General features: G+C 45.6%; 1 protein-coding gene across 4 annotated transcripts in view; it reads left to right on the top strand.

The window, feature by feature from the left end:
- Positions 1-26,703, top strand: part of VIPAS39 (VPS33B interacting protein, apical-basolateral polarity regulator, spe-39 homolog) — a 39,863-nt gene extending 13,160 nt beyond the window's left edge. For all 4 annotated transcript variants that reach the window (XM_077267487.1, XM_077267485.1, XM_077267484.1 and 1 more), the window contains exons 19-20: positions 26,313-26,417; positions 26,613-26,703. In XM_077267487.1, coding sequence (XP_077123602.1) covers positions 26,313-26,417; positions 26,613-26,633 — 126 coding nt within the window. In that variant the 3' untranslated portion in view covers positions 26,634-26,703. The remainder of the gene's footprint in view (positions 1-26,312; positions 26,418-26,612) is intronic.
- Positions 26,704-26,808: the final 105 nt, after the last annotated feature.

The following is a 26,808-nucleotide window of genomic DNA, read 5'->3' on the forward strand; positions in this document are numbered from 1 at the left end:
GTTGGACTTTTGTCCTTTTGTGTTTTTGCATTTTGTTCCTGTTCACAGCTGCTGTTTCGTTACTGTGTCTGGAAAGCTCTTGTGATCGGAAATTGCCACTCTGGTGTTATGAGTTAATGCTAGAGTCTTAAAGGAATTTCTGGATGGTGTTTTGATAGGGTTTTCTGCTGACCATGAAAGTGTCCTTTCTGTCTTCCTGCTATCTAGAAAGCGGACCTCGATTTTGCTAAACCTATTTTCATACTACGTTTGTCATTTCATCTAAAATCACCGCCAATATATGTGGGGGCCTCTGTCTGCCTTTTGGGAAAATTTCTCTAGAGGTGAGCCAGGACTGTCTTTTCCTCTGCTAGGATTAGGTAGTTCTCCGGCTGGCGCTGGGCATCTAGGGTTAAAAAACGTAGGCATGCTACCCGGCCACTTCTAGTTGTGCGGCAGGTTTAGTTCATGGTCAGTATAGTTTCCATCTTCCAAGAGCTAGTTCTCATATATGCTGGGCTATGTTCTCTTGCCATTGAGAATCATGACAGTTTGACCGGCCCAAAGAAGGGTTAAATTACTGGCTGAGAAAGGAGAGAAAAAAGAAGTCTGCTACAATTTTTTTTTTTTTTCCTCTAGTTCTGAGTGTGCTCTTAATTAATCACTTGCTAGTCTGCCTATACTGCAGCCTTCCTCTCTTTCTCTCCTTCTAATCCTTGAATGGCTCTGTGTTCACCTGTTTCAAATGGATCTTCAGAGTGTAGCTACAGGTTTGAATAATCTCGCCACAAAGGTACAAAATTTGCAAGATTTTGTTGTTCATGCACCTATGTCTGAGCCTAGAATTCCTTTGCCTGAATTCTTCTCGGGGAATAGATCTCACTTTCAAAATTTTAAAAATAATTGCAAATTGTTTTTGTCCCTGAAGTCTCGCTCTGCCGGAGACCCTGCACAGCAGGTCAGGATTGTAATTTCCTTGCTCCGGGGCGACCCTCAAGACTGGGCTTTTGCATTGGCACCAGGGGATCCTGCGTTGCTCAATGTGGATGCGTTTTTTCTGGCCTTGGGGTTGCTTTATGAGGAACCTCATTTAGAGCTTCAGGCGGAAAAGGCCTTGATGTCCTTGTCTCAGGGGCAAGATGAAGCTGAAATATACTGCCAAAAATTCCGCAAATGGTCTGTGCTTACTCAGTGGAATGAGTGCGCCCTGGCGGCGATTTTCAGAGAAGGTCTCTCTGATGCCATTAAGGATGTTATGGTGGGGTTCCCTGTGCCTGCGAGTCTGAATGAGTCCATGACGATGGCTATTCAGATCGATAGGCGTCTGCGGGAGCGCAAACCTGTGCACCATTTGGCGGTGTCTACTGAGAAAACGCCAGAAAATATGCAATGTGATAGAATTCTGTCCAGAAGCGAGCGGCAGAATTTTAGACGAAAAAATGGGTTGTGCTTCTATTGTGGTGATTCAACTCATGTTATATCAGCATGCTTTAAGCGTACTAAGAAGCCTGACAAGTCTGTTTCAATTAGCACTTTACAGTCTAAGTTTATTCTATCTGTGACCCTGATTTGTTCTTTGTCATCTATTACCGCGGACGCCTATGTCGACTCTGGCGCTGCTTTGAGTCTTATGGATTGGTCCTTTGCCAAACGCTGTGGGTATGATTTGGAGCCACTGGAGGCTCCGATACCTCTGAAAGGGATTGACTCCACCCCATTGGCTAGTAATAAACCACAATACTGGACACAAGTGACTATGCGTGTTAATCCGGATCACCAGGAGGTTATTCGCTTTCTGGTGCTGTATAATCTACATGATGTTTTGGTGCTGGGATTGCCATGGCTGCAATCTCATAACCCAGTCCTCGACTGGAGAGCTATGTCTGTGTTAAGCTGGGGATGTAAAGGAACTCATGGGGACGTACCTTTGGTTTCCATTTCATCATCTATTCCCTCTGAGATTCCTGAATTCTTGTCTGACTTTCGTGACGTTTTTGAAGAACCCAAGGTTGGTTCACTACCTCCGCACCGGGAGTGCGATTGTGCCATAGACTTGATTCCGGGTAGTAAATACCCTAAGGGTCGTTTATTTAATCTGTCTGTGCCTGAACACGCTGCTATGCGAGAATATATAAAGGAGTCCTTGGAAAAGGGACATATTCGTCCTTCGTCATCTCCCTTAGGAGCCGGTTTTTTCTTTGTGTCTAAGAAAGACGGCTCTTTGAGGCCGTGTATTGATTATCGACTTTTGAATAAAATCACGGTTAAATATCAATATCCGTTACCACTGCTTACTGATTTGTTTGCTCGTATAAAGGGGGCCAAGTGGTTCTCTAAGATTGATCTCCGTGGTGCGTATAATTTGGTGCGAATCAAGCAGGGGGATGAGTGGAAAACCGCATTTAATACGCCCGAGGGCCATTTTGAGTATTTGGTGATGCCTTTTGGTCTTTCAAATGCCCCTTCAGTCTTCCAGTCCTTTATGCATGACATTTTCCGCGATTATTTGGATAAATTTATGATTGTGTATCTGGATGATATTCTGATTTTTTCGGATGACTGGGACTCTCATGTCCAGCAGGTCAGGAGGGTTTTTCAGGTTTTGCGGTCTAATTCCTTGTGTGTGAAGGGTTCTAAGTGTGTTTTTGGGGTTCAAAAGATTTCTTACTTGGGATACATTTTTTCCCCCTCTTCCATCGAGATGGATCCTGTCAAGGTTCAGGCTATTGGTGATTGGACGCAACCCTCTTCTCTTAAGAGTCTTCAGAAATTTTTGGGCTTTGCTAACTTTTATCGTCGATTTATTGCTGGTTTTTCTGATGTTGTAAAACCATTGACTGATTTGACTAAGAAGGGTGCTGATGTTGCTGATTGGTCCCCTGATGCTGTGGAGGCCTTTCGGGAGCTCAAGCGCCGCTTTTCTTCCGCCCCAGTGTTGCGTCAGCCTGATGTTGCTCTTCCTTTTCAGGTTGAGGTCGACGCTTCTGAAATCGGAGCTGGGGCGGTGTTGTCGCAGAGAAGTTCCGACTGCTCCGTGATGAGACCTTGTGCTTTTTTTTCCCGTAAATTTTCGCCCGCCGAGCGGAATTATGATATTGGGAATCGGGAGCTTTTGGCCATGAAGTGGGCTTTTGAGGAGTGGCGTCACTGGCTTGAGGGGGCCAGACATCAGGTGGTGGTATTGACTGACCACAAAAATTTAATTTACCTTGAGTCTGCCAGGCGCCTGAATCCTAGACAGGCGCGCTGGTCGTTGTTTTTCTCTCGGTTTAATTTTGTGGTGTCGTACCTACCGGGTTCTAAGAATGTTAAGGCGGATGCCCTTTCTAGGAGTTTTGAGCCTGACTCCCCTGGTAATTCTGAGCCCACAGGTATCCTTAAAGATGGAGTGATATTGTCTGCCGTTTCTCCAGACCTGCGGCGGGCCTTGCAGGAGTTTCAGGCGGATAGACCTGATCGTTGCCCACCTGGTAGACTGTTTGTTCCTGATGATTGGACTAGTAGAGTCATCTCTGAGGTTCATTCTTCTGCGTTGGCAGGTCATCCTGGAATCTTTGGTACCAGGGATTTGGTGGCAAGGTCCTTCTGGTGGCCTTCCCTGTCACGAGATGTGCGAGGCTTTGTGCAGTCTTGTGACGTTTGTGCTCGGGCCAAGCCTTGTTGTTCTCGGGCTAGTGGATTGTTGTTGCCCTTGCCTATCCCGAAGAGGCCTTGGACGCACATCTCGATGGATTTTATTTCGGATCTGCCTGTTTCTCAGAAGATGTCTGTCATCTGGGTGGTGTGTGACCGTTTCTCTAAGATGGTCCATCTGGTTCCCTTGCCTAAGTTGCCTTCTTCTTCCGAGTTGGTTCCTCTGTTTTTTCAAAATGTTGTTCGTTTGCATGGTATTCCTGAGAATATCGTTTCTGACAATTCGTGTCTAGATTTTGGCGGGCATTCTGTGCTAGGATGGGCATAGATTTGTCTTTTTCGTCTGCTTTCCATCCTCAGACTAATGGCCAGACCGAGCGGACTAATCAGACCTTGGAGACATATTTGAGGTGTTTTGTGTCTGCGGATCAGGATGATTGGGTTGCTTTTTTGCCTTTGGCGGAGTTCGCCCTCAATAATCGGGCCAGCTCTGCCACCTTGGTGTCCCCGTTTTTCTGTAATTTGGGGTTTCATCCTCGATTTTCCTCCGGTCAAGTGGAATCTTCGGATTGTCCTGGAGTGGATGCTGTGGTGGAGAGGTTGCATCAGATTTGGGGGCAGGTGGTGGACAATTTGAAGTTGTCCCAGGAGAAGACTCAGCTTTTTGCCAACCGCCGTCGTCGTGTTGGTCCTCGGCTTTGTGTTGGGGACTTGGTGTGGTTGTCTTCTCGTTTTGTCCCTATGAGGGTTTCTTCTCCTAAGTTTAAGCCTCGGTTCATCGGCCCGTACAAGATATTGGAGATTCTTAACCCTGTGTCCTTCCGTTTGGACCTCCCTGCATCCTTTTCGATTCATAATGTTTTTCATCGGTCATTGTTGCGCAGGTATGAGGTACCGGTTGTGCCTTCCGTTGAGCCTCCTGCTCCGGTGTTGGTTGAGGGTGAGTTGGAGTACGTTGTGGAAAAGATCTTAGACTCTCGTGTTTCCAGACGGAGACTCCAGTATCTGGTCAAATGGAAGGGATACGGTCAGGAGGATAATTCTTGGGTCACTGCCTCTGATGTTCATGCCTCCGATCTTGTCCGTGCCTTTCATAGGGCTCACCCTGATCGCCCTGGTGGTTCTGGTGAGGGTTCGGTGCCCCCTCCTTGAGGGGGGGGGTACTGTTGTGAAATTGGATTCTGGGCTCCCCCGGTGGCCACTTGTGGAATTGAACTTGTGTGCATCATCCCCTCTGTTCACCTGCTCCTATCAGGATGTGGGAGTCGCTATATAACCTTGCTCCTCTGTCAGTTTCTTGCCGGTCAACAATGTAATCAGAAGCCTTCTGTGCTTGTTCCTGCTACTAGACAACTCCCAGCTAAGTTGGACTTTTGTCCTTGTGTGTTTTTGCATTTTGTTCCTGTTCACAGCTGCTGTTTCGTTACTGTGTCTGGAAAGCTCTTGTGATCGGAAATTGCCACTCTGGTGTTATGAGTTAATGCTAGAGTCTTAAAGGAATTTCTGGATGGTGTTTTGATAGGGTTTTCTGCTGACCATGAAAGTGTCCTTTCTGTCTTCCTGCTATCTAGAAAGCGGACCTCGATTTTGCTAAACCTATTTTCATACTACGTTTGTCATTTCATCTAAAATCACCGCCAATATATGTGGGGGCCTCTGTCTGCCTTTTGGGAAAATTTCTCTAGAGGTGAGCCAGGACTGTCTTTTCCTCTGCTAGGATTAGGTAGTTCTCCGGCTGGCGCTGGGCATCTAGGGTTAAAAAACGTAGGCATGCTACCCGGCCACTTCTAGTTGTGCGGCAGGTTTAGTTCATGGTCAGTATAGTTTCCATCTTCCAAGAGCTAGTTCTCATATATGCTGGGCTATGTTCTCTCGCCATTGAGAATCATGACATATACCGTGTTTCCCCGATAGTAAGACACCCCCGATAGTAAGACGTAGTGGGGGTTTTAGCGGGGTGGGCTAATGTATGTATAATATAATGTATAATGTAAGACGCACCCCGAAAGTAAGACATAGTAAACTGTACGTTGGAAAAATATAAGCCATAGTACCGGTACCTTTTGCTGCATTACCGTATTTTTCCGCTGCTCGGAATCAGAGCTGGGAAACCACGTGGTCCCGATGATTAAGTGCAGTGAATATTCATTAGCGGCTCCCCACCCACCGATCAGCTGAGCGGTGAGCCGGGAGCAGCAAATGAATGCTGCACTTAAGCAGGGACACACATGGCTTCCTCAGCTGCTGATTCCTGCAGCAGCTGGGGAGATTTGTGTGTCCGGGGGAGGAGGAGGCAGCAGCAGGGGCCAGGAGATCGCTGCATACCTGCCTGCCATGCTTGGACTCCGAGTGTTGTGCACACACAGGACCTGTGATGATGTAAGAAGTGGGCGGGCTGGAGCGTCACATGGCAGCTCAGAGCCCTCCCTCTTCTTGACATCATCACAGGTCCTTCAGGCTCCCCACTAGAATCTGCAGCTTCCTCATAACCTGTGCTGTGGAAAGGCAACAAGAAGGAGGTCCAGGGGCCGCCGGAGGGGTGAGTATATCCATATTTTTTATTTTAATTCTTTATTTTTTACATGAATATGGATCCCAGGGCCTGAAGGAGAGTTTCCTCTCCTTCAGACCCTGGGAACCATCCTGGATACCTTCCGATACTTGTGTCCCATTGACTTGCATTGGTATCGGGTATCGGTATCGGCGATATCCAATACTTTTTGGATATCGGCCGATACCATCCGATACCGATACCTTTGAGTATCGGAAGGTATCGCTCAACACTACTTACGGCGTAATCGCAATATACAGCGCAATTTTCCAATATAAGACATACCCCGAAAGTAAGACATAGTGGGACTTTTGAGTGGTAAAAGAATGTAGGACACTGTCTTACTTTCGGGGAAACACGGTGTGTGTGTGTGTATATATATATATATATATATCTCTGAATGTATGTGTGTAGCCGTCCTCATACGGGGGGGGGAACACAGGGCAGCCCTGATACTAGGGGGTCGGGTACACGGGGCAGCCCTGATAACGGAGGGGCACGCCTGATACCGGGGGGCACACAGGTGCAGGACACACATTCACCCTCCTTGCTGAGTCTCATGGCTTTCTGTTTCTTGTTGCTCTCCTTGTAACTTTCGGCAGGCTCTGTGGAGATGCAGAGGAGCCGGTCCGTGTCAGGTCCCGTTCTCCTGTCCTCTCCTGGTGCCCAGCACTCATCGTTGTGCAGCCTGGCGGCGTGTAGCCAGAGCTGCCCCAGCATGGCTACGGGACTGGGCAGGGCCGCCGTCGCACTGTCCCCTTGCTGCTGCTGCCACTATTGGTGCTGCCAGGCCCCCGCTCTGCGCTGCTCACCTCTGACGTTATGCTCAGGCCGCTCCGACATTCTTTTTGCTACAATGTAAGAAGAAAGTGGTGAGTGACGGCAGCAGGAGGTGGCCCCAGTTCCGGCGCTGGGGTGAGCCCTCCCCCGGCAACAAAGGGGTTAAACCCGTGCAGTGTATGGCGCCACAGCCAGTGGCAGAGACATTAGTGCGCCCCCTCTTGCCTCGATTACCTCTCAGGGCCGGCTGTTAGGTGAGGGTCCTGGCCCTCAGGGGGCCACAGCACGTCATTCTGACCTCCAACATCCCCTGTGTGACCTGCAGGGATTCCGGAGGCCAGAGCGGAATTACAGGCCTTCCTTCACCTGGCTTGTCCCTCCCAGCCCCCGTCCTCCTGACAAGGACTTCCCGCCCACAGCACGGAACATGTATATATAATGTGTGAAGTGTACGGAGACGTGTACATGTGTATATAATATATAACTAACTAACTACAGTGGGGGGACGCTCGCCCCCGGCTGTCCAGTGTGCACGGGGCACAGAGGGGTGTTGCTATGTGGAGTGAGTGTGGCTATGCAGAGTGGGCAGGGCTATGGGTAGTGGGCGTGGCTTGATATATACACACACAGCTCAAAAAAATAAAGGGAAGACATAAACAACAGACTATAACTCCAAGTAAAATTTCTGTTAAATTAAACTGTCCACTTAGGAAGCAACACTGTTTGACAATCAATTTCACATACTGTTGTGCAAATGGAATAGACAACCGATGGAAATTATTGGCAATTATCAAGACACACTCAATAAAGGAGGGGTTCTGCAGGTGGGGACCACAGACCACATCTCAGTGCCAATGGTTGGTTGTGCTTTCACACTCATGGTAGCATGAGACAGACTCTACAACCCATCACCACCTGCTTTCATCTGTGAAGAGCACAGGGCGCCAGTGGCAAATTTGCCAATCCTGGTGTTCTGTGGCAAATGACAAGCGTCCTGCACGGTGTTGGGCTGTGATCACAACCCCCTGTGCCACTCAGCCCATCATGGAGTCGGTTTCTAATCGTTTGTGCAGACACATGCACATTTGTGGCCTGCTGGAGGTCATTTTGCAGGGTTCTGGCAGTGCTCCTCCTGTTCCTCTTTGGACAAAGGCTGAGATGGCCCTCCTACAGCCCCCTACACGTCTCCTGGTGTACTGGCCTGTCTCCTGGTAGCGCCTCCAGCCTCTGGACACTACGCTGACAGACACAGCAAACCTTCTTGCCACAGCTCGCATTGATGTGCCATCCTGGATGAGCTGCACTACCTGAGCCACTTTTGTGGGTTGTAGAGTCCGTCTCATGCTACCACGAGTGTGAAAGCACAACCAACATTCAAAAGTGACCAAAACATCATCCAAAAAGCATTGGTACTGAAATGTGGTCTGTGGTCTCCACCTGCAGAACCACTCCTTTATTGAGGGTGTCTTGATAATTGCCAATAATTTCCATCTGCTGTCTATTCCATTTGCACAACAGCATGTGAAATTGATTGTCAAACAGTGTTGCTTCCTAAGTGGACAGTTTGATTTCACAGAAGTTTTATTCTGTTGTTTAAGTGTTCTCTTTATCTTTTTGAGCTGTGTATATGCAGCTCTGGCAAAAATTAAGAGACCATTGCAAAATTTTTAGTTTGTCTGATTTTTCTCTTTATAAGTATAGTTTTGAGTAAAATATAAATTGTTCATTTCGTCTATAGGCTATGTGCACACAATGAAAAACACCAAAAAAGGAACAATCCAAGAAAAAACACCAAAAACAGGCAGAGATGCTTACCTGTCTGAATAGGCCTCAATATTAATGCACAAGCAGGATGCAGCGGACCCAAATGAAATAGCAAATGCACAGGTGCAATACCTGATGAGACAGCCAGCCTTCAATAAGGGTTTGGCCGTGTGGTGCACCCGTGCACTAAGATAAAAACTGTATGTGGCGTGTTCACACAGGGAATGCAGGCATCTGGCTCCAGCCTATTAATAACGCCCTATGGCGGGCTGCCCAGTGCCAAAATGCATCCCGTGTGAACAGAGGCCACAGTGTACAGAACCAATTGGGCCCAGCTGCACCCTGCAAAAGGATATACGTGCAAAATCAAAACATATAAATATATGTAAGGTATTGGTTGATATTCTGGCCATAATATGGAAGCTGGCAACCCACGTCAAGGGTCCTTACTTATTGCCAGTCCTACACTAACATGAAAAACACCAAAAAAGGAACAATCCAAGAAAAAACACCAAAAACAGGCAGAGATGCTTACCTGTCTGAATAGGCCTCAATATTAATGCACAAGCAGGATGCAGCGGACCCAAATGTGCACACAATGCAGATTTAGTGCGGATCCGCAGCGGATTTTTCCGCGCAGAAACGCTGCAGATCCGCACTGTGATTTTACAGTACAATGTAAATCAATGTGAAAAAAAAAAAGCTGTGCGGAAAAGCTGCGGCTTTAAAAGAAGTGCATGTCACTTCTTTTGTGCGGATCTGCAGCGTTTCTGCACCCTTCCATTATAGAAATCCGCAGTGGTAAAAACCGCAGAAAATCCACACAATTCCGCATAAAAACCACATAAAATCCGTGGCAAATCTGCACCTGCGGATTCTGCCAGGAGATGCAGATTTTGTGCAGAAAATTCTGCACCCCATTCCGCAACGTGTGCACATAGCCTTAAACTACTGACAAAGTGTCTCCAAATTTCCAAGCAATATATTTTGTATTTTTTTTCTGACAAGAAAAATGGTCAAAATTAAAAACAAACAAACAGTGCTTTCAGACCTCAAATAATGCAAAGAAAACAAGTTCATATTAATTTAGAAACAACAATACTAATGTTTTAACTCAGGAAGAGATCAGAAATCAATATTTTGTGGAATAACCATGATTTTTAACGCCTTCACCCCCAAGGGTGGTTTGCACGTTAATGACCGGGCCAATTTTTACAATTCTGACCACTGTCCCTTTATGAGGTTATAACTCTGGAACGCTTCAACGGATCCCGGTGATTCTGACATTGTTTTCTCGTGACATATTGTACTTCATGATAGTGGTAAAATTTCTTTGATATTACCTGCGTTTATTTGTGAAAAAAATGGAAATTTGGTGAAAATTTCGCAATTTTCCAACTTTGTATTTTTATGCAATTAAATCACAGAGATATGTCACACAAAATACTTAATAAGTAACATTTCCCACATGTCTACTTTACATCAGCACAATTTTGGAACCAACATTTTTTTTTGTTAGGGAGTTATAAGGGTTAAAAGTTGACCAGCAATTTCTCATTTTTACAACACCATTTTTTTTTAGGGACCACATCTCATTTGAAGTCATTTTGAGGGGTCTATGATAGAAAATACCCAAGTGTGACACCATTCTAAAAACTGCACCCCTCAAGGTGCTCAAAACCACATTCAAGAAGTTTATTAACCCTTCAGGTGTTTCACAGGAATTTTTGGAATGTTTGTTTAAATAAAAATGAACATTTAACTTTTTTTTCACAAAATTTTTACTTCAGATCCAATTTGTTTTATTTTACCAAGAGTAACAGGAGAAATTGGACCAAAAAAGTTGTTGTACAATTTGTCCTGAGTACGCCGATACCCCATATGTGGGGGTAAACCACTGTTTGGGCGCATGACAGAGCTCGGAAGCGAAGGAGCGCCATTTGACTTTTCAATGCAAAATTGACTGGAATTCAGATGGGACGCCATGTTGCGTTTGGAGAGCCACTGGTGTGCCTAAACATTGAAACCCCCCACAAGTGACACCATTTTGGAAAGTAAACCCCCTAAGGAACTTATCTAGAGGTGTGGTGAGCACTTTGACCCACCAAGGGCTTCACAAAAGTTTATAATGCAGAGCCGTAAAAATAAAACAAACATTTTTTCCCACAAAAATTATTTTTTAGCCCCCAGTTTTGTATTTTCCCGAGGGTAACAGGAGAAATTGGACCCCAAAAGTTGTCCAATTTGTCCTGAGTACTTTGATACCCCATATGTGGGGGGAACCACCGTTTGGGCGCATGGGAGGGCTCGGAAGGGAAGGAGCGCCATTTGGAATGCAGACTTAGATGGAATGGTCTGCAGGAGTCACATTGCGTTTGCAGAGCCCCTAATGTACCTAAACAGTAGAAACCCCCCACAAGTGACACCATTTTGGAAAGTAAACTCCCTAAGCAACTCATCTAGATGTGCTGTGAGAGCTTTGAACCCCCAAGTGTTTCACTACAGTTTATAACGCAGAGCCGTGCAAATAAAAAATATTTTTTTTCCACACAAATTATTTTTTAGCCCCCAGTTTTGTATTTTTCCAAGGGTAACAGGAGAAATTGGACCCTAAATGTTGTTGTCCAATTTGTCCTGAGTACGCTGATACCCGATATGTGGGGGGGAACCACCATTTGAGCGCATGGCAGAGCTCGGATGGGAAGGAGCATCATTTGGAATGCAGACTTAGATGGATTGGTCTGCAGGCGTCACATTGCATTTGCAGAACCCCTAATGTACCTAAACAGTAGAAACCCCCCACAAGTGACACCATTTTGGAAAGTAAACTCCCTAAGCAACTCATCTAGATGTGCTGTGAGAGCTTTGAACCCCCAAGTGTTTCACTACAGTTTATAACGCAGAGCCGTGAAAATAAAAAATGCTTTTTTTACCCACAAAAAATTATTTTTAAGCCCCCAGTTTTGTATTTTCCCAAGGGTAACAGGAGAAAATGGACCCCGAAAGTTGTTGTCCAATTTGTCCTGAGCACGCTGATACCCCATATGATGGGGAAAACCCCTGTTTGGGTACACAAGAGAGCTCGGAAAGGAGGGAGCACTGTTTTACTTTTTCAACGCAGAATTGGCTGGAATTGAGATCGGACGCCATGTCGCGTTTGGAGAGCCCCTGATGTGCCTAAACAGTGGAAACCCCCCAATTATAACTGAAACCCTAATCCAAACACATCCCTAACCCTAATCCCAACGGTAACCCTAACCACACCTCTATCCCAGACACACCCCTAACCCCAACCCTATTCCCAACCGTAAATGTAATCCAAACCCTAACTTTAGCCCCAACCCTAACCCTAACTTTAGCCCCAACCCTAACTGTAGCCTTAACCCTAGCCCCAACCCTAACCCTAGCCCTAACCCTAATGGGAAAATGGAAATAAATACTTTTTTTAATTTTTCCCTAACTAAGGGGGTGATGAAGGGGGGTTTGATTTACTTTTATAGCAGGTTTTTTTAGCGGATTTTTATGATTGGCAGCCGTCACACACTGAAAGACGCTTTTTATTGCAAAAAATATTTTTTGCGTTACCACATTTTGAGAGCTATAATTTTTCCATATTTGAGTCCACAGTCATGTGAGGTCTTGTTTTTTGCGGGACGAGTTGACGTTTTTATTGGTAACATTTTCGGGCACGTGACATTTTTTGATCGCTTTTTATTCCGATTTTTGTGAGGCAGAATGACCAAAAACCAGCTATTCATGAATTTCTTTGGGGGAGGCATTTATACCGTTACACGTTTTGTAAAATTGATAAAGCAGTTTTATTCTTTGGGTCAGTACGATTACAGCGATACCTCATTTGTATCATTTTTTTATGTTTTGGCGCTTTTATACGATAAAAACTATTTTATAGAAAAAATAATTATTTTTGCATCGCTTTATTCTGAGGACTATAACTTTTTTATTTTTTTGCTGATGATGCTGTATGGCGGCTCGTTTTTTGCGGCACAAGATGACGTTTTCAGCGGTACCATGGTTATTTATATTCGTCTTTTTGATCGCGTGTTATTCCACTTTTTGTTTGGCGGTATGAGAATAAAGCGTTTTTTGCCTCGTTTTTTTTTTTTACGGTGTTCACTGAAGGGGTTAACTAGTGATATAGTTTTATAGGTGGGGTTGTTACGGACGCGGCGATACTAAATATGTGTACTTTTATTGTTTTTTTTTAAATTTAGATTAAGAAGTGTATTTATAGGAACAATAATTTTTTTTTTTGGGGGGGGGGATTTTTTTTTTTTACACTATAACGGGGGGGGCATCATGTTATAGTGTAAGATCGGTGATCTGACACTTTGCTGTGCACGGTGTCAGATCACCGATCTGACGTGCACTTTTTCTATGCTTCCCGGCGCCTGCTCTGAGCAGCCACCTCCCTGCATGACCCGGATGCCGCGGCCATCTTGGATCCGGGCCTGCAAGGAGGAGGAGAAGGTAAGAGACCCTCGCAGCAACGCGATCACATCGCGTTGCTCCGGGGGTCTCAGGGAAGCCTGCAGGGAGCCCCCTCCCTGCGCGATGCTTCCCTATACCGCCGGCACACCGCGATCATGTTTGATCACGGTGTGCCGGGGGTTAATGTGCCGGGGGCGGTCCGTGACCGCTCCTGGCACATAGTGCCGGATGTCAGCTACGATAGGCAGCTGACACCCGGCCGCGATTGGCCGCGCTCCCCCCGTGAGCGCCGCCTATCGCTCTAAACGTACTATCCCGTCGGTGGTCATACGGGCCCACCCCTCCTCGACGGGATAGTACGTCCAATGTCAGAAAGGGGTTAATCACAGCTTTCATGTGTCTTTCCACACTGCTTATGGTACAAAAAAGTAAGGTAAGCAGGTCTTCTTTGTTTGATGGCTTGTGACTATCCATCATCCTCTTGATTACATTCCAGAGGTTTTCAAGGCCTGGAGATTGTGCCGCCCATGACAGGGTTTTGATGTGGTGGTCTCTTAATTTTTTCCAGAGCTGTATATATTCATATTATATAACACACACACGAAAAAAGTATTTAGTCAGCCACCAATTGTGCAAGTTCTACCACTTAGAAAGATGAGAGGCCTGTAATTGACATCATAGGTAGACCACAACTATGAGAGTCAAAATGAGCAAACAAATCCAGAAAATCATTTTGTCTGATTTGGCAAGATTTATTTTGCAAATTATGGTGGAAAATAAGTATTTGGTCATTAACAAAAGTTCATCTCAATATTTTGTTATATATCCTTTGTTGGCAATGACAGAGGTCAAACGTTTTTTGTAAGTCTTCACAAGGTTGGCACACACTGTTGGTGGTATTTTGGCCCATTCCTCCATGCAGATCTCCTCTAGAGCAGCGATGTCTTGCGCCTGTCGCAGGGCAACACGGACTTTCAACTCCCTCCAAAGGTTTTCTATGGGGTTGAGATCTTGAGACTGGCTAGGCCACTCCAGGACCTTCATATGCTTCTTATGAAGCCACTCATTCGTTGCCCTGGCTGAGTGCTTGGGATCATTATCATGCTGAAAGACCCATCCATGTTTCATCTTCAATGCCCTTGCTGATGGAAGGAGGTTTGTACTCAAAATCTCACGATACATGGCCCCATTCATTCTTTCATGTACACAGATCAATTGTCCTGGTCCCTTTGCAGAAAATCAGCCCCAAAGCATGATGTTGCTTCCTCCATTCTTCACAGTAGGTATGGTGTTCTTTGGTTGCAAACATGACAAGTTTTGTTTCTACCAAACAGTTCTACTTTGGTTTCATCAAACCATATGAAATTCTCCCAATACTCTTCTGGATAATCCAAATGCTTTCTAGCAAACTTCAGACGGGCCCAGACATGTACTGGCTTTAGCAGGGGAACACGTCTGGCACTGCAGGATCTGAGTCCCTTGCGGCGTAGTGTGTTACTGATGGTAGCCTTTGTTACGGTGGTTCCAGCTCTATGCAGGTCACTCAGTTTTTCCCCCCGTGTGGTTCTGGGATTTTTGCTCACTATTCTTGTGATCATTTTGACCCCATGGGGTGAGGTCCTGCGTGGAGCACCAGATCGAGGGAGATTTGCAGTGGTCTTGTATGTCTTCCATTTTTTTTTATTATTACTGCCACAGTTGATTTCATCACACCAAGCTGCTTGCCTATTGCAGATTCATTCTTCTCAGCCTGGTGCAGGGCTACAATTTTGTTTCTGGTGTCCTTCGACAGCTCTTTGGTCTTCACCATAGTGGAGTTTGGAGTCAGACTGTTTGAGGTTGTGGAGAGGTGTATTTTATACTGATAATAAGTTCAAACAGGTGCCATTACTACAGGTAATGAGTGGAGGACAGAGAAGCCTCTTAAAGAAGAACTTACAGGTCTTTGAGAGCCAGAAATCTTGCATGTTTTTAGATGACCAAATACTTACTTTCCACCATAATTTGCAAAATAAATCTTGCCAAATCAGACAAGGTGATTTTCTGGATTTGTTTTCCCATTTTGACTCTCATAGTTGTCATCTACTTATGATGTCGATTACAGGCCTCTCTCATCTTTTTAAGTAGAAGAACTTGCACAATTAGTGGCTGACTACTTTTTTCCCTTAAGGTACCGTCACATTAAGCGACGCTGCAGCGATAGCGACAGCAATGCCGATCGCTGCAGCGTCGCTGTTTGGTCGCTGGAGAGCTGTCACACAGACCGCTCTCCAGCGACCAACGATGCCGAGGTCCCCGGGTAACCAGGGTAAGCATCGGGTTGCTAAGCGCAGGGCCGCGCTTAGTAACCCGATGTTTACCCTGGTTACCAGCGTAAAAGTTAAAAAAACAAACAGCACATACTCACCAGCGCGTCCCCCAGCCTCTGCTTCCTGACACTGACTGAGCTCCGGCCCTAACAGCACAGCGGTGACGTCACCGCTGTGCTTTCACTTTCAGTTTAGGGCCGGCGCTCAGTCAGTGTCAGGAAGCAGAGGCTGGGGGACGCGCTGGTGAGTATGTGCTGTTTGTTTTTTTAACTTTTACGCTGGTAACCAGGGTAAACATCGGGTTACTAAGCGCGGCCTTGCGCTTAGTAACCCGATGTTTACCCTGGTTACCAGGGTAAAATATCGCTGGTATCCTTGCTTTTGCTGTCAAACACGGCGATACACGGCGACCTAGCGACCAAATAAAGTGCAGACCTTCTAGCAGCGACCAGCAATTTCACAGCGGGATCCAGATCGCTGCTGCGTGTCAAATACAGCGATATCGCTATCCAGGTCGCTGCAACGGCACGGATCGCTGGCGATATCGCCTAGTGTGACGGTACCTTTACTGTGTGTGTATGTATATATATATGTATATGTATATATATATATATATATATATATATATATATATATATATATATATATATATATATATATATACAGAATGGTAGAGTGGGCCTCCTGGGTCATCGTGTCCAACCCCCTGCGCAATGCAGGATTCACTAAACCATCCCAGACAGATGTCTGTCCAGTCTGTATTATGTCTGAGATGGTTTAGTGAACCCTGCATTGAGCAGGGGGTCGGACACGATGACCCAGGAGGTCCCTTCCCACTCTACCTTTGTGAGTGTGTGTATGTATGTATTTATATTATATACTGTATGTGTGTATGTATATATATATTATATACTGTATGTGTGTGTGTATATATATATATACACACACACACCAGATGCTGGCCCGATTCTAACGCATGCATATGCATGTCCACGTAGTATATTGCCCAGTTACGTAGTATATTGCCCAGTGACGTAGTATACAGCACAGAGCCACGTATTATATTGCACAGCGATGTAGTATACGTCACAGAGCCACGTAGTATATTGGCCAGTCACATAGTATATTGCCCAGCCTCGTATGTCACAGGTTAAAAAATAAAAAATAAACATATTCTCACCTTCCGAGGGCCCCTTGTAGTTCTGTGGCCTGTGTGCGGTGTGTTGTGAATTCTGCTCTTGGGCTCCCTCCGGTGGTTGTTAGTGGTAGTGCAGTGGTCTCTGGATTATAAGCTGGGCAGGTGTTTCTGCTTATTGCAGCTCTAGTAGGTATTTAGGTTTGTAGGATCCATCAATCCCTGCCAGTTGTCCATTGTATCTTGGAGGGATTGCATCTCTGTCTGGCTCCACTTGCCCTGCTGTCATTTCAGCTAAGATAAGTGCCATGTTTTGGTTCTCTGTAGCACGCATGCAGTGTGCTTTTATGTGCAGTGCAATCTATTGTGTTTTTGTCCAGCTTGACTTGTTTGGATTTTTCTGTCATGCTGGTTTCTCTGGAGATGCAGATATACATCCTATGTCTTTAGTTAGATGTAGTGTATAGTGTATTCTGCTGTGGATTTTTCTAGTGTTTTAATACTGACCGCTTAGAACTCTGTCCTATCCTTTCTATCTATCTAGCTAGAAGGGCCTATTTTGCTAAACTCTGTCTTTTCTGCTTGTGTACGTATTTCCTCTTAAATTAACAGTCAATATTTGTGGGGTGCTGCCTATTTTTTGGGGCTCTGCTCTGAGGCAAGATAGGATTTCCCATTTCCATCTTTAGGGGTATTTAGTCCTCCGGCTGTGTCGAGGTGTCTAGACCTGGTTAGGTACATCTCACAGCTACTTCTAGTTGCGGTGTCAGAATTAGTATTGCGGTCAGTACAGGTTCCACCTACTCCAGAGATAGTCTCATGCGGCTCCAGGGTCACCGGATCATAACAGTACAACTGGCCAGCAATGAGTTAAATGCATCTCAGAAGAAGGGAAGAAAAGTCCTGAGCCATTTTTTTTTCTGTAGTCTGTTTTGTCTTTCCTTCCCTCTTTTCCTCTGGGTGACTGAGGAGCTGTGTGCTGGCATGGATGTTCAGGTATTAGCTTCTCGTGTAGACCAACTAGCTGCTAGGGTACAGGGTATTTCCGATTTATATTATTCAGACTCCGGTTTTAGAGCCTAGGATTCCTACTCCTGAGTTATTTTTTGGGGACAGGTCTAAATTTTTGAGTTTTAAAAATAACTGTAAACTGTTTTTTGCTCTGAAACCTCGTTCTTCTGGTGATCCCATTCAGCAGGTTAAAATTGTCATCTCCCTGCTGCGTGGCGATCCTCAGGATTGGGCATTTTCCCTGGAATCTGGGAATCCTGCTTTGCTTAATGTAGAAGCCTTCTTTCAGGCTCTAGGGTTATTATATGATGAACCAAATTCTGTGGATCATGCTAAGAAGACCTTGTTGACCCTGTTTCAGGGTCAAGAAGCGGCAGAATTGTATTGTCAGAAATTTAGAAAATGGTGTGTGCTGACCAAATGCAATGAGGATGCTTTGGCGGCCATTTTCAGAAAGGGTCTTTCTGAATCTGTTAAAGATGTTATGGTGGGGTTTCCCATGCCTATTGGTCTGGTTGATTCTATGTCTCTGGCCATTCAGATTGATCGGCGCCTGCGTGAGCGCAGAGCTGTGCGCGCTGTGGCGTTGTCCTCAGAGCAGATACCTGAGCCTATGCAGTGCGATAGGATTCTGTCTGGAGCTGAACGACGGGGATTCAGACGTCAGAATGGGTTGTGTTTTTACTGTGGCGATGCTTCTCATGTCATTTCGGTCTGCCCTAAGCGTACTAAGAGAATCGCTAGTTCAGTTACCATTGGTACCGTACAACCTAAATTTCTGTTATCTGTGACATTGATCTGCTCATTGTCATCATTTTCTGTCATAGCGTTTGTAGATTCTGGCGCCGCTTTGAATTTAATGGACTTTGAATTCGCTAGACGTTGTGGTTTCCCCTTGCAGTCTTTGGAGAACCCTATTCCTTTAAGGAGCATTGATGCTACACCTTTGGCTAAAAATAAACCCCAGTTTTGGACACAGGTGACCATGTGCATGGCGCCAGCCCATCGGGAGGATTGTCGCTTTTTGGTGTTGCATAATTTGCATGATGCTATTGTGCTGGGTTTTCCATGGTTGCAGGTACATAATCCGGTGTTGGATTGGAAATCTATGTCTGTAACTAGTTGGGGTTGTCAGGGAGTCCATGGTGACGTTCCTTTGATGTCAATCTCCTCTTCCTCCTCTTCTGAAATTCCAGAGTTCTTGTCTGATTTTCAGGATGTGTTCAATGAGCCCAAGTCCAGTTCCCTTCCACCGCATAGGGACTGTGATTGTGCTATTGACTTGATTTCAGGTTGTAAGTTTCCTAAGGGCCGACTTTTCAACCTGTCTGTGCCTGAACATACCGCCATGCGGAGTTATATTAAGGAGTCTTTGGAGAAAGGGCATATTCGGCCATCTTCTTCACCATTAGGAGCGGGGTATTTTTTTGTTGCCAAGAAGGAAGGCTCCTTGAGACCTTGTATTGATTATCGCCTCTTGAATAATATCACGGTCAAATTTCAATACCCTTTGCCGTTGCCTTCCGATTTGTTTGCTAGGATTAAGGGGGCTAGTTGGTTTACTAAGATTGACCTTCGAGGGGCATATAATCTTATTCGTATTAAGCAGGGTGACGAATGGAAAACTGCGTTTAATACGCCCGAGGGCCATTTTGAATACCTTGTGATGCCCTTCGGGCTCTCTAATGCTCCATCTGTTTTTCAGTCCTTCATGCATGATATCTTCCGGAATTATCTTGATAAATTCATGATTGTATATTTGGATGACATTTTGATTTTTTCCGATGATTGGGAGTCTCATGTGAAACAGGTCAGGATGGTTTTTCAGATCCTTCGTGACAATGCTTTATTTGTGAAGGGGTCTAAGTGTCTTTTTGGAGTGCAGAAGGTTTCTTTTTTGGGCTTTATTTTTTCTCCCTCATCTATAGAGATGGATCCGGTTAAGGTTCAGGCCATTCATGATTGGATTCAGCCCACATCCGTGAAGAGCCTTCAGAAATTTTTGGGTTTTGCTAATTTTTATCGCCGTTTCATTGCTAACTTCTCCAGTGTGGTTAAACCCTTGACCGATTTGACGAAGAAAGGCGCTGATGTGACGAATTGGTCCTCTGCGGCTGTCTCTGCCTTTCAGGAGCTTAAACGCCAATTTACTTCTGCCCCGGTGTTGCGTCAGCCAGATGTTTCTCTTCCATTTCAGGTTGAGGTTGACGCTTCTGAGATTGGGGCAGGGGCCGTTTTATCTCAGAGGAATTCTGATGGTTCCTTGATGAAACCATGTACCTTCTTTTCCCGAAAGTTTTCGCCTGCTGAACGTAATTATGATGTCGGCAATCGGAATTGATGGCTATGAAGTGGGCGTTCGAGGAATGGCGACATTGGCTTGAGGGAGCCAAGCATCGTATTGTGGTCTTGACCGATCATAAAAATCTGATTTACCTCGAGTCTGCCAAGCGGCTGAATCCTAGACAGGCTCGATGGTCTTTGTTTTTCTCCCGTTTTGATTTCGTGGTCTCGTATCTTCCGGGTTCTAAGAACATTAAGGCTGATGCCCTCTCTAGGAGCTTTTTGCCTGATTCTCCGGAGGTCCTGGAACCAGTCGGCATTCTAAAGGAAGGGGTGGTCCTTTCTGCCATCTCCCCTGATCTGCGACGAGTTCTTCAGGAATTTCAGGCTGACAAACCTGACCGCTGTCCAGTGGGGAAACTGTTCGTTCCTGATAAATGGACTAGTAGGGTGATTTCGGAGGTTCATTGTTCGGTGTTGGCTGGTCATCCTGGTATTTTTGGTACCAGAGATTTGGTTGGTAGGTCTTTTTGGTGGCCTTCTTTGTCGCGGGATGTGCGTTCTTTTGTGCAGTCCTGTGGGACTTGTGCGCAGGCTAAGCCTTGTTGTTCCCGCGCTAGTGGGTTGCTTTTGCCTTTGCCGGTCCCCGAGAGGCCTTGGACGCATTTCTATGGATTTTATTTCGGACCTTCCTGTTTCCCAGAGGATGTCGGTTATCTGGGTGGTTTGTGACCGGTTTTCTAAGATGGTTCATTTGGTGCCTTTGCCTAAGTTGCCTTCCTCTTCTGATTTGGTTCCATTGTTTTTTCAGCATGTGGTTCGTTTGCATGGTATTCCGGAGAATATTGTGTCCGACAGAGGTTCCCAGTTTGTTTCTAGGTTTTGGCGAGCCTTTTGTGCTAGGCTGGGTATTGATTTGTCTTTTTCTTCTGCATTTCATCCTCAGACAAATGGCCAAACCGAGCGAACCAATCAGACTTTGGAAACTTATTTGAGATGCTTCGTGTCTGCTGATCAGGATGATTGGGTGGCTTTCTTGCCATTGGCCGAGTTTGCCCTTAATAATCGGGCTAGTTCGGCTACCTTGGTTTCGCCTTTTTTTTGTAATTTTGGTTTTCATCCTCGTTTTTCTTCAGGGCAGGTTGAGCCTTCTGATTGTCCTGGTGTGGATTCTGTGGTTGACAGGTTGCAGCAGATTTGGGCTCATTTGGTGGACAATTTGGTGTTGTCTCAGGAGGAGGCGCAACGTTTTGCTAATCGTCGTCGGTCTGTTGGTTCCCGGCTTCGGGTCGGGGATTTGGTCTGGTTGTCTTCCCGTCATGTTCCTATGAAGGTTTCTTCCCCTAAGTTTAAGCCTCGGTTTATTGGTCCTTATAGGATTTCTGAGATTATCAATCCGGTGTCTTTTCGTTTGGCCCTTCCGGCATCTTTTGCTATCCATAATGTTTTCCATAGATCTTTGTTGCGGAAATATGTGGTGCCCGTTCTTCCCTCTGTTGATCCTCCGGCTCCTGTGTTGGTTGGTGGGGAGTTGGATTATGTGGTTGAGAAGATTTTGTATTCTCGTTTTTCGAGACGGAAGCTTCAGTACCTTGTCAAATGGAAGGGTTACGGCCAGGAGGATAATTCTTGGGTTTTTGCCTGTGATGTCCATGCTGCTGATTTGGTTCGGGCCTTTCATCTGGCTCGTCCTGATCGGCCTGGGGGCTCTGGTGAGGGTTCGGTGACCCCTCTTCAAGGGGGGGGGGTACTGTTGTGAATTCTGCTCTTGGGCTCCCTCCGGTGGTTGTTAGTGGTAGTGCAGTGGTCTCTGGATTATAAACTGGGCAGGTGTTTCTGCTTATTGCAGCTCTAGTAGGTATTTAGGTTTGTAGGATCCATCAATCCCTGCCAGTTGTCCATTGTATCTTGGAGGGATTGCATCTCTGTCTGGCTCCACTTGCCCTGCTGTCATTTCAGCTAAGATAAGTGCCCTGTTTTGGTTCTCTGTAGCACGCATGCAGTGTGCTTTTATGTGCAGTGCAATCTATTGTGTTTTTGTCCAGCTTGACTTGTTTGGATTTTTCTGTCATGCTGGTTTCTCTGGAGATGCAGATATACATCCTATGTCTTTAGTTAGATGTAGTGTATAGTGTGTTCTGCTGTGGATTTTTCTAGTGTTTTAATACTGACCGCTTAGAACTCTGTCCTATCCTTTCTATCTAGCTAGAAGGGCCTCTTTTGCTAAACTCTGTCTTTTCTGCCTGTGTACGTATTTCCTCTTAAATTCACAGTCAATATTTGTGGGGGCTGCCTATCTTTTGGGGCTCTGCTCTGAGGCAAGATAGGATTTCCCATTTCCATCTTTAGGGGTATTTAGTCCTCCGGCTGTGTCGAGGTGTCTAGACCTGGTTAGGTACATCCCACGGCTACTTCTAGTTGCGGTGTCAGAATTAGTATTGCGGTCAGTACAGGTTCCACCTACTCCAGAGATAGTCTCATGCGGCTCCAGGGTCACCGGATCATAACAGCGGTGCAGGTGGCAGCTTCCGGTCCCAGGGTGTGATGACGTCGCAGTCACATGACCGTGGCGTCATGGCGGGTCCTTCTCGTGCAGGACCTGTGATGACGTCGCGGTCACATGACCGTGATGTCATGGCAGGTCCTAGTCGCATACCATCCGTAGCACCGGAACCTGACGCTTGCATGGAGCGGTCACCGGAGCGTCGCGAGGAGCGGGAAAGGCGGCGGAAGGTGAGTATATAATGATTTTTTATTTTTTTCATTATTTTTATCATTAGATGTTTTTACTATTGACGCTGCATAGGCAGCATCAATAGTAAAAACTTGGTCACACAGGGTTAATAGCGGCGGTAACGGAGTGAGTTACCCGCGGCATAACGCGGTCCGTTACCGCTGGCATTAACCCTGTGTGAGCCGTGACTGCGGGGAGTATGGAGCAGGCGCTGGGCACTGACTGCAGGGGAGTAGGGAGGGACTAATCGGACTGTGGCCGTCGCTGATTGGTCGCGGCAGCAATGACAGGCAGCTGGCGAGACCAATCAGCGACTTGGATTCCATGACAGACAGAGGCCGCGACCAATGTATATCCGTGACAGACAGACGGGACAGACGGAAGTGACCCTTAGACAATTATATATATATATATGTATTATACACACACATAGAGGTGCTTCTCACAAAATTAGAATATCATTGAAAAGTTTAATTTTTCAGTTCTTCAATACAAAAACAAACAGAGTGATCTTTTTAAAATGTTTATTTCTGTTAATGTTGATGATTATGGCTTACAGCTAGCTAATGAAAACCCAAAAGTTATTTTCTCAGTAAATTAGAATACTTTATAACACCAGCTTGAAAAATTATTTTAAAATCTGAAATTTTGGCCTACTGAAATGTATGATCAGTAAATGCCCTCAATACTTGGTTGGGGCTCCTTTTGCATCAATTACTGCATCAATGCGGCGTGGCATGGAGGCGATCAGCCTGTGGCACTGCTGAGATGTTATGGAAGCCCAGGTTGCTTTGATAGCAGCCTTCAGGTCGTCTGCATTGTTGGGTCTGGTGTCTCTCATCTTCCTCTTGACAATACCCCATAGATTCTCTATATGGTTAATGTCAGGCGAGTTTGCTGCCTTTCAAGCACAGTGATACTGTTGTTTGTAAACCAGATAGTGGTACTTTTAGCAGTGTAGACAGATGCCAAGTCCTGCTGGAGAACGAAATTACCATCTCCAAAAAGCTTGTCAACAGACGGAAGAATGAAGTGCTCTAAAATATCCTGGTAGACGGCTGCGCTAACTTTGGTCTTGATAAAACACAGTGGACCTACATCAGCAGATGACATGGCTCCCCAAACCATCACTGATTGTGGAAACTTCACACTAGACCTCAAGCAGCTTGGATTGTGGCCTCCCCACTCTTCCTCTAGACTCTGGGACCTTGATTTCCAAATGAAATGCAAAATTTTCTTTAATCTGAAAACACTTTGGACCACTGAGCAACAGTCAAGTTCTTTTTCTCCTTGGCCCAGGTAAGACGCTTCTGCCGTTGTCTATTGGTCACGAGGGGCTTGACACAAGGAATGCTACACTTGTAGCCCTGGTCTTGGATATATCTGTGTGTGGTAGCTCTTGAAGCAATGACTCCAGCAGCAGTCCACTCCTTGTGAATCGCCCTCAAATTTTTGAATGGCCTTTTCTTAACAATCCTTTTCAAGGCTGCGGTTATCCCGGTTGCTTGTGCACCTTTTTCTACCACACTTTTTCCTTCCACTCAACTGTCCATTAATATGCTTGGATACAGCACTCTGTGAATAGCCAGCTTCTTTAGCAATGACCTTTTGTGGCTTACCCTCCTTGTGGAGTGTATCAATGACTGCCTTCTGGACATCTATCAAGTCAGGAGTCTTCCCCATGATTGTGGAGCCTACTGACACAGACTAAGGGACCTTTTTAAAAGCTTAGAAAACCTTTGCAGGTGTGTTTTGTTAATTATTCTAATTTACTGAGACAATGACTTTTGGCTTTCCATTGGCTATAAGCCATAATCATCAACATTAACAGAAATAAACACTTGAAATACACTCACTGGCCACTTTATTAGGTACACCTGTCCAACTTCTTGTTAACACTTAATTTCTAATCAGCCAATCACATAGCGGCAACTCAGTGCATTTAGGCATGTAGACATGGTCAAGACAATCTCCTGCAGTTCAAACCGAGCATCAGTATGGGGAAGAAAGGTGATTTGAGTGCCTTTGAACGTGGCATGGTTGTTGGTGCCAGAAGGGCTGGTCTGAGTATTTCAGAAACTGCTGATCTACTGGGATTTTCACGCACAACCATCTCTAGGGTTTACAGAGAATGGTCCGAAAAAGAAAAAAAATCCAGTGAGCGGCAGTTCTGTGGGCGGAAATGCCTTGTTGATGCCAGAGGTCAGAGGAGAATGGGCAGACTGGTTCGAGCTGATAGAAAGGCAACAGTGACTCAAATCGCCACCCGTTACAACCAAGGTAGGCCTAAGAGCATCTCTGAACGCACAGTGCGTCGAACTTTGAGGCAGATGGGCTACAGCAGCAGAAGACCACACCGGGTACCACTCCTTTCAGCTAAGAACAGGAAACTGAGGCTACAATTTGTACAAGCTCATCGAAATTGGACAGTAGAAGATTGGAAAAACGTTGCTTGGTCTGATGAGTCTCGATTTCTGCTGCGACATTCGGATGGTAGGGTCAGAATTTGGCGTAAACAACATGAAAGCATGGATCCATCCTGCCTTGTATGGAGCATCTTTGGGATGTGCAGCCGACAAATCTGCGGCAACTGTGTGATGCCATCATGTCAATATGGACCAAAATCTCTGAGGAATGCTTCCAGCACCTTGTTGAATCTATGCCACGAAGAATTGAGGCAGTTCTGAAGGCAAAAGGGGGTCTAACCCGTTACTAGCATGGTGTACCTAATAAAGTGGCCGGTGAGTGTAGATCACTGTGTTTGTAAAGACTCTATATAATATTTGAATTTCACTTTTTGTATTGAAGAACTGAATTAAATTCATTTTTTGATGATCTCCTAATTTAGTGCGTGTGTGTGTGTGTGCGATTTATTTGTCTGTGTGTGCCTGCATTGCTCACCTACTCATCTTTCTGACCTTCGCTAGGACCACAAATCTTTGGCCAGTGACGAATTCTTGGAGTTGAAGTGGATACTTTCAAGTTTAAAGGGGTTGAACAAAAATCCCCTGTGAAACATATATTCATTTTTATTCCTTTGTAAAGAATCCTTGGCTGCATCTTTATGGTGTGCTCAGATACTGAGACCCTGGCTTCCTGAAAAATGTTCTTCACTTGGTGGTGGGGGGAATCTAGTGAAGGGTTTTCCTTCACCACAGAAAGAATTCTGTGCTCATCCACCATTGGTGTCTTCAGGATCTGTCTAGGCCTATCTGAGTTCAGCAGGACATGTTTTATTTGCACATTTCTGTTGTCTCTGATAGATTTATTTTTTTCAGCCTAAAGATGATCTGTTTCTCTTCCTTTCACCGCATGTTGTGGGTTCACAGCATCAGCTTGCACATGCTGCACCCTGTAGCCACTCCAAACCTTTTACCTGCTTAATTGTTGAAATAACGAGGGAAAAGCCCATGCAGGCCATTTAAAAGCATCATAATTGTCCAATTACTTTAATAAGTGGCAGCTCCATATTAAAAAGCTGTAATCCCTAAACCATCCTAATTGGATGTGAATTTCTCGGATCACATTAAGCCCAGATTGATTATAGATTGGATCTGGAATATGTTTTGTTAAATGGCAAAAATGCCAAATCCTGTATCACTGTCATATATTTCTGGGCTAAGTGTATGCACATTGTGTGGTGTATGGGGGGCCTAATACTGACTTCTATGCCCTCCCCCAAAGACATACAGAGACCTGAAAGACCGGCATCAGCTGATGGTTTATCGGGGTAAAATGGAACGGGGGTCCCCGGAGGAAGAGAAGATTGACTGCCTTCTCACTAACATGGTGAGTAGGAGTGGGCATACCAAGGATGCATGAGTTCTCAGTGTCATAAGTTGGGTGTATGGACCCTAGATTATAGGGGATGCATTGGAGGGAGCCCTTTGAAACAGCCAGATGTGGGGATGGTTAATGATTCTGCACCTGCCTCCACACCTGGCCCCTTGGGGTCCCCATCTACGCTTTTGTTTTTATTTATAGCAAATTCGTTGGAAAAATTAACGTGGAGAGAAGATGAGCTTTGGGCAGCGACTAACAAGTGGAGGCCTGCTGAAATAAAGAGATGAGCACCCAGAGTGATCCTGAGTGATAATCGGGGGGCCTAGGATAGACGCATGTGATGAATGTGGGAGTTCCTGGTGGGATTCGGGGAAGCGGAAGTTCCGGGAGGGATGTG

This window comes from Ranitomeya variabilis, chromosome 1, assembly GCF_051348905.1.
Source record: "Ranitomeya variabilis isolate aRanVar5 chromosome 1, aRanVar5.hap1, whole genome shotgun sequence".
Classification (NCBI taxonomy): domain Eukaryota; kingdom Metazoa; phylum Chordata; class Amphibia; order Anura; family Dendrobatidae; genus Ranitomeya; species Ranitomeya variabilis.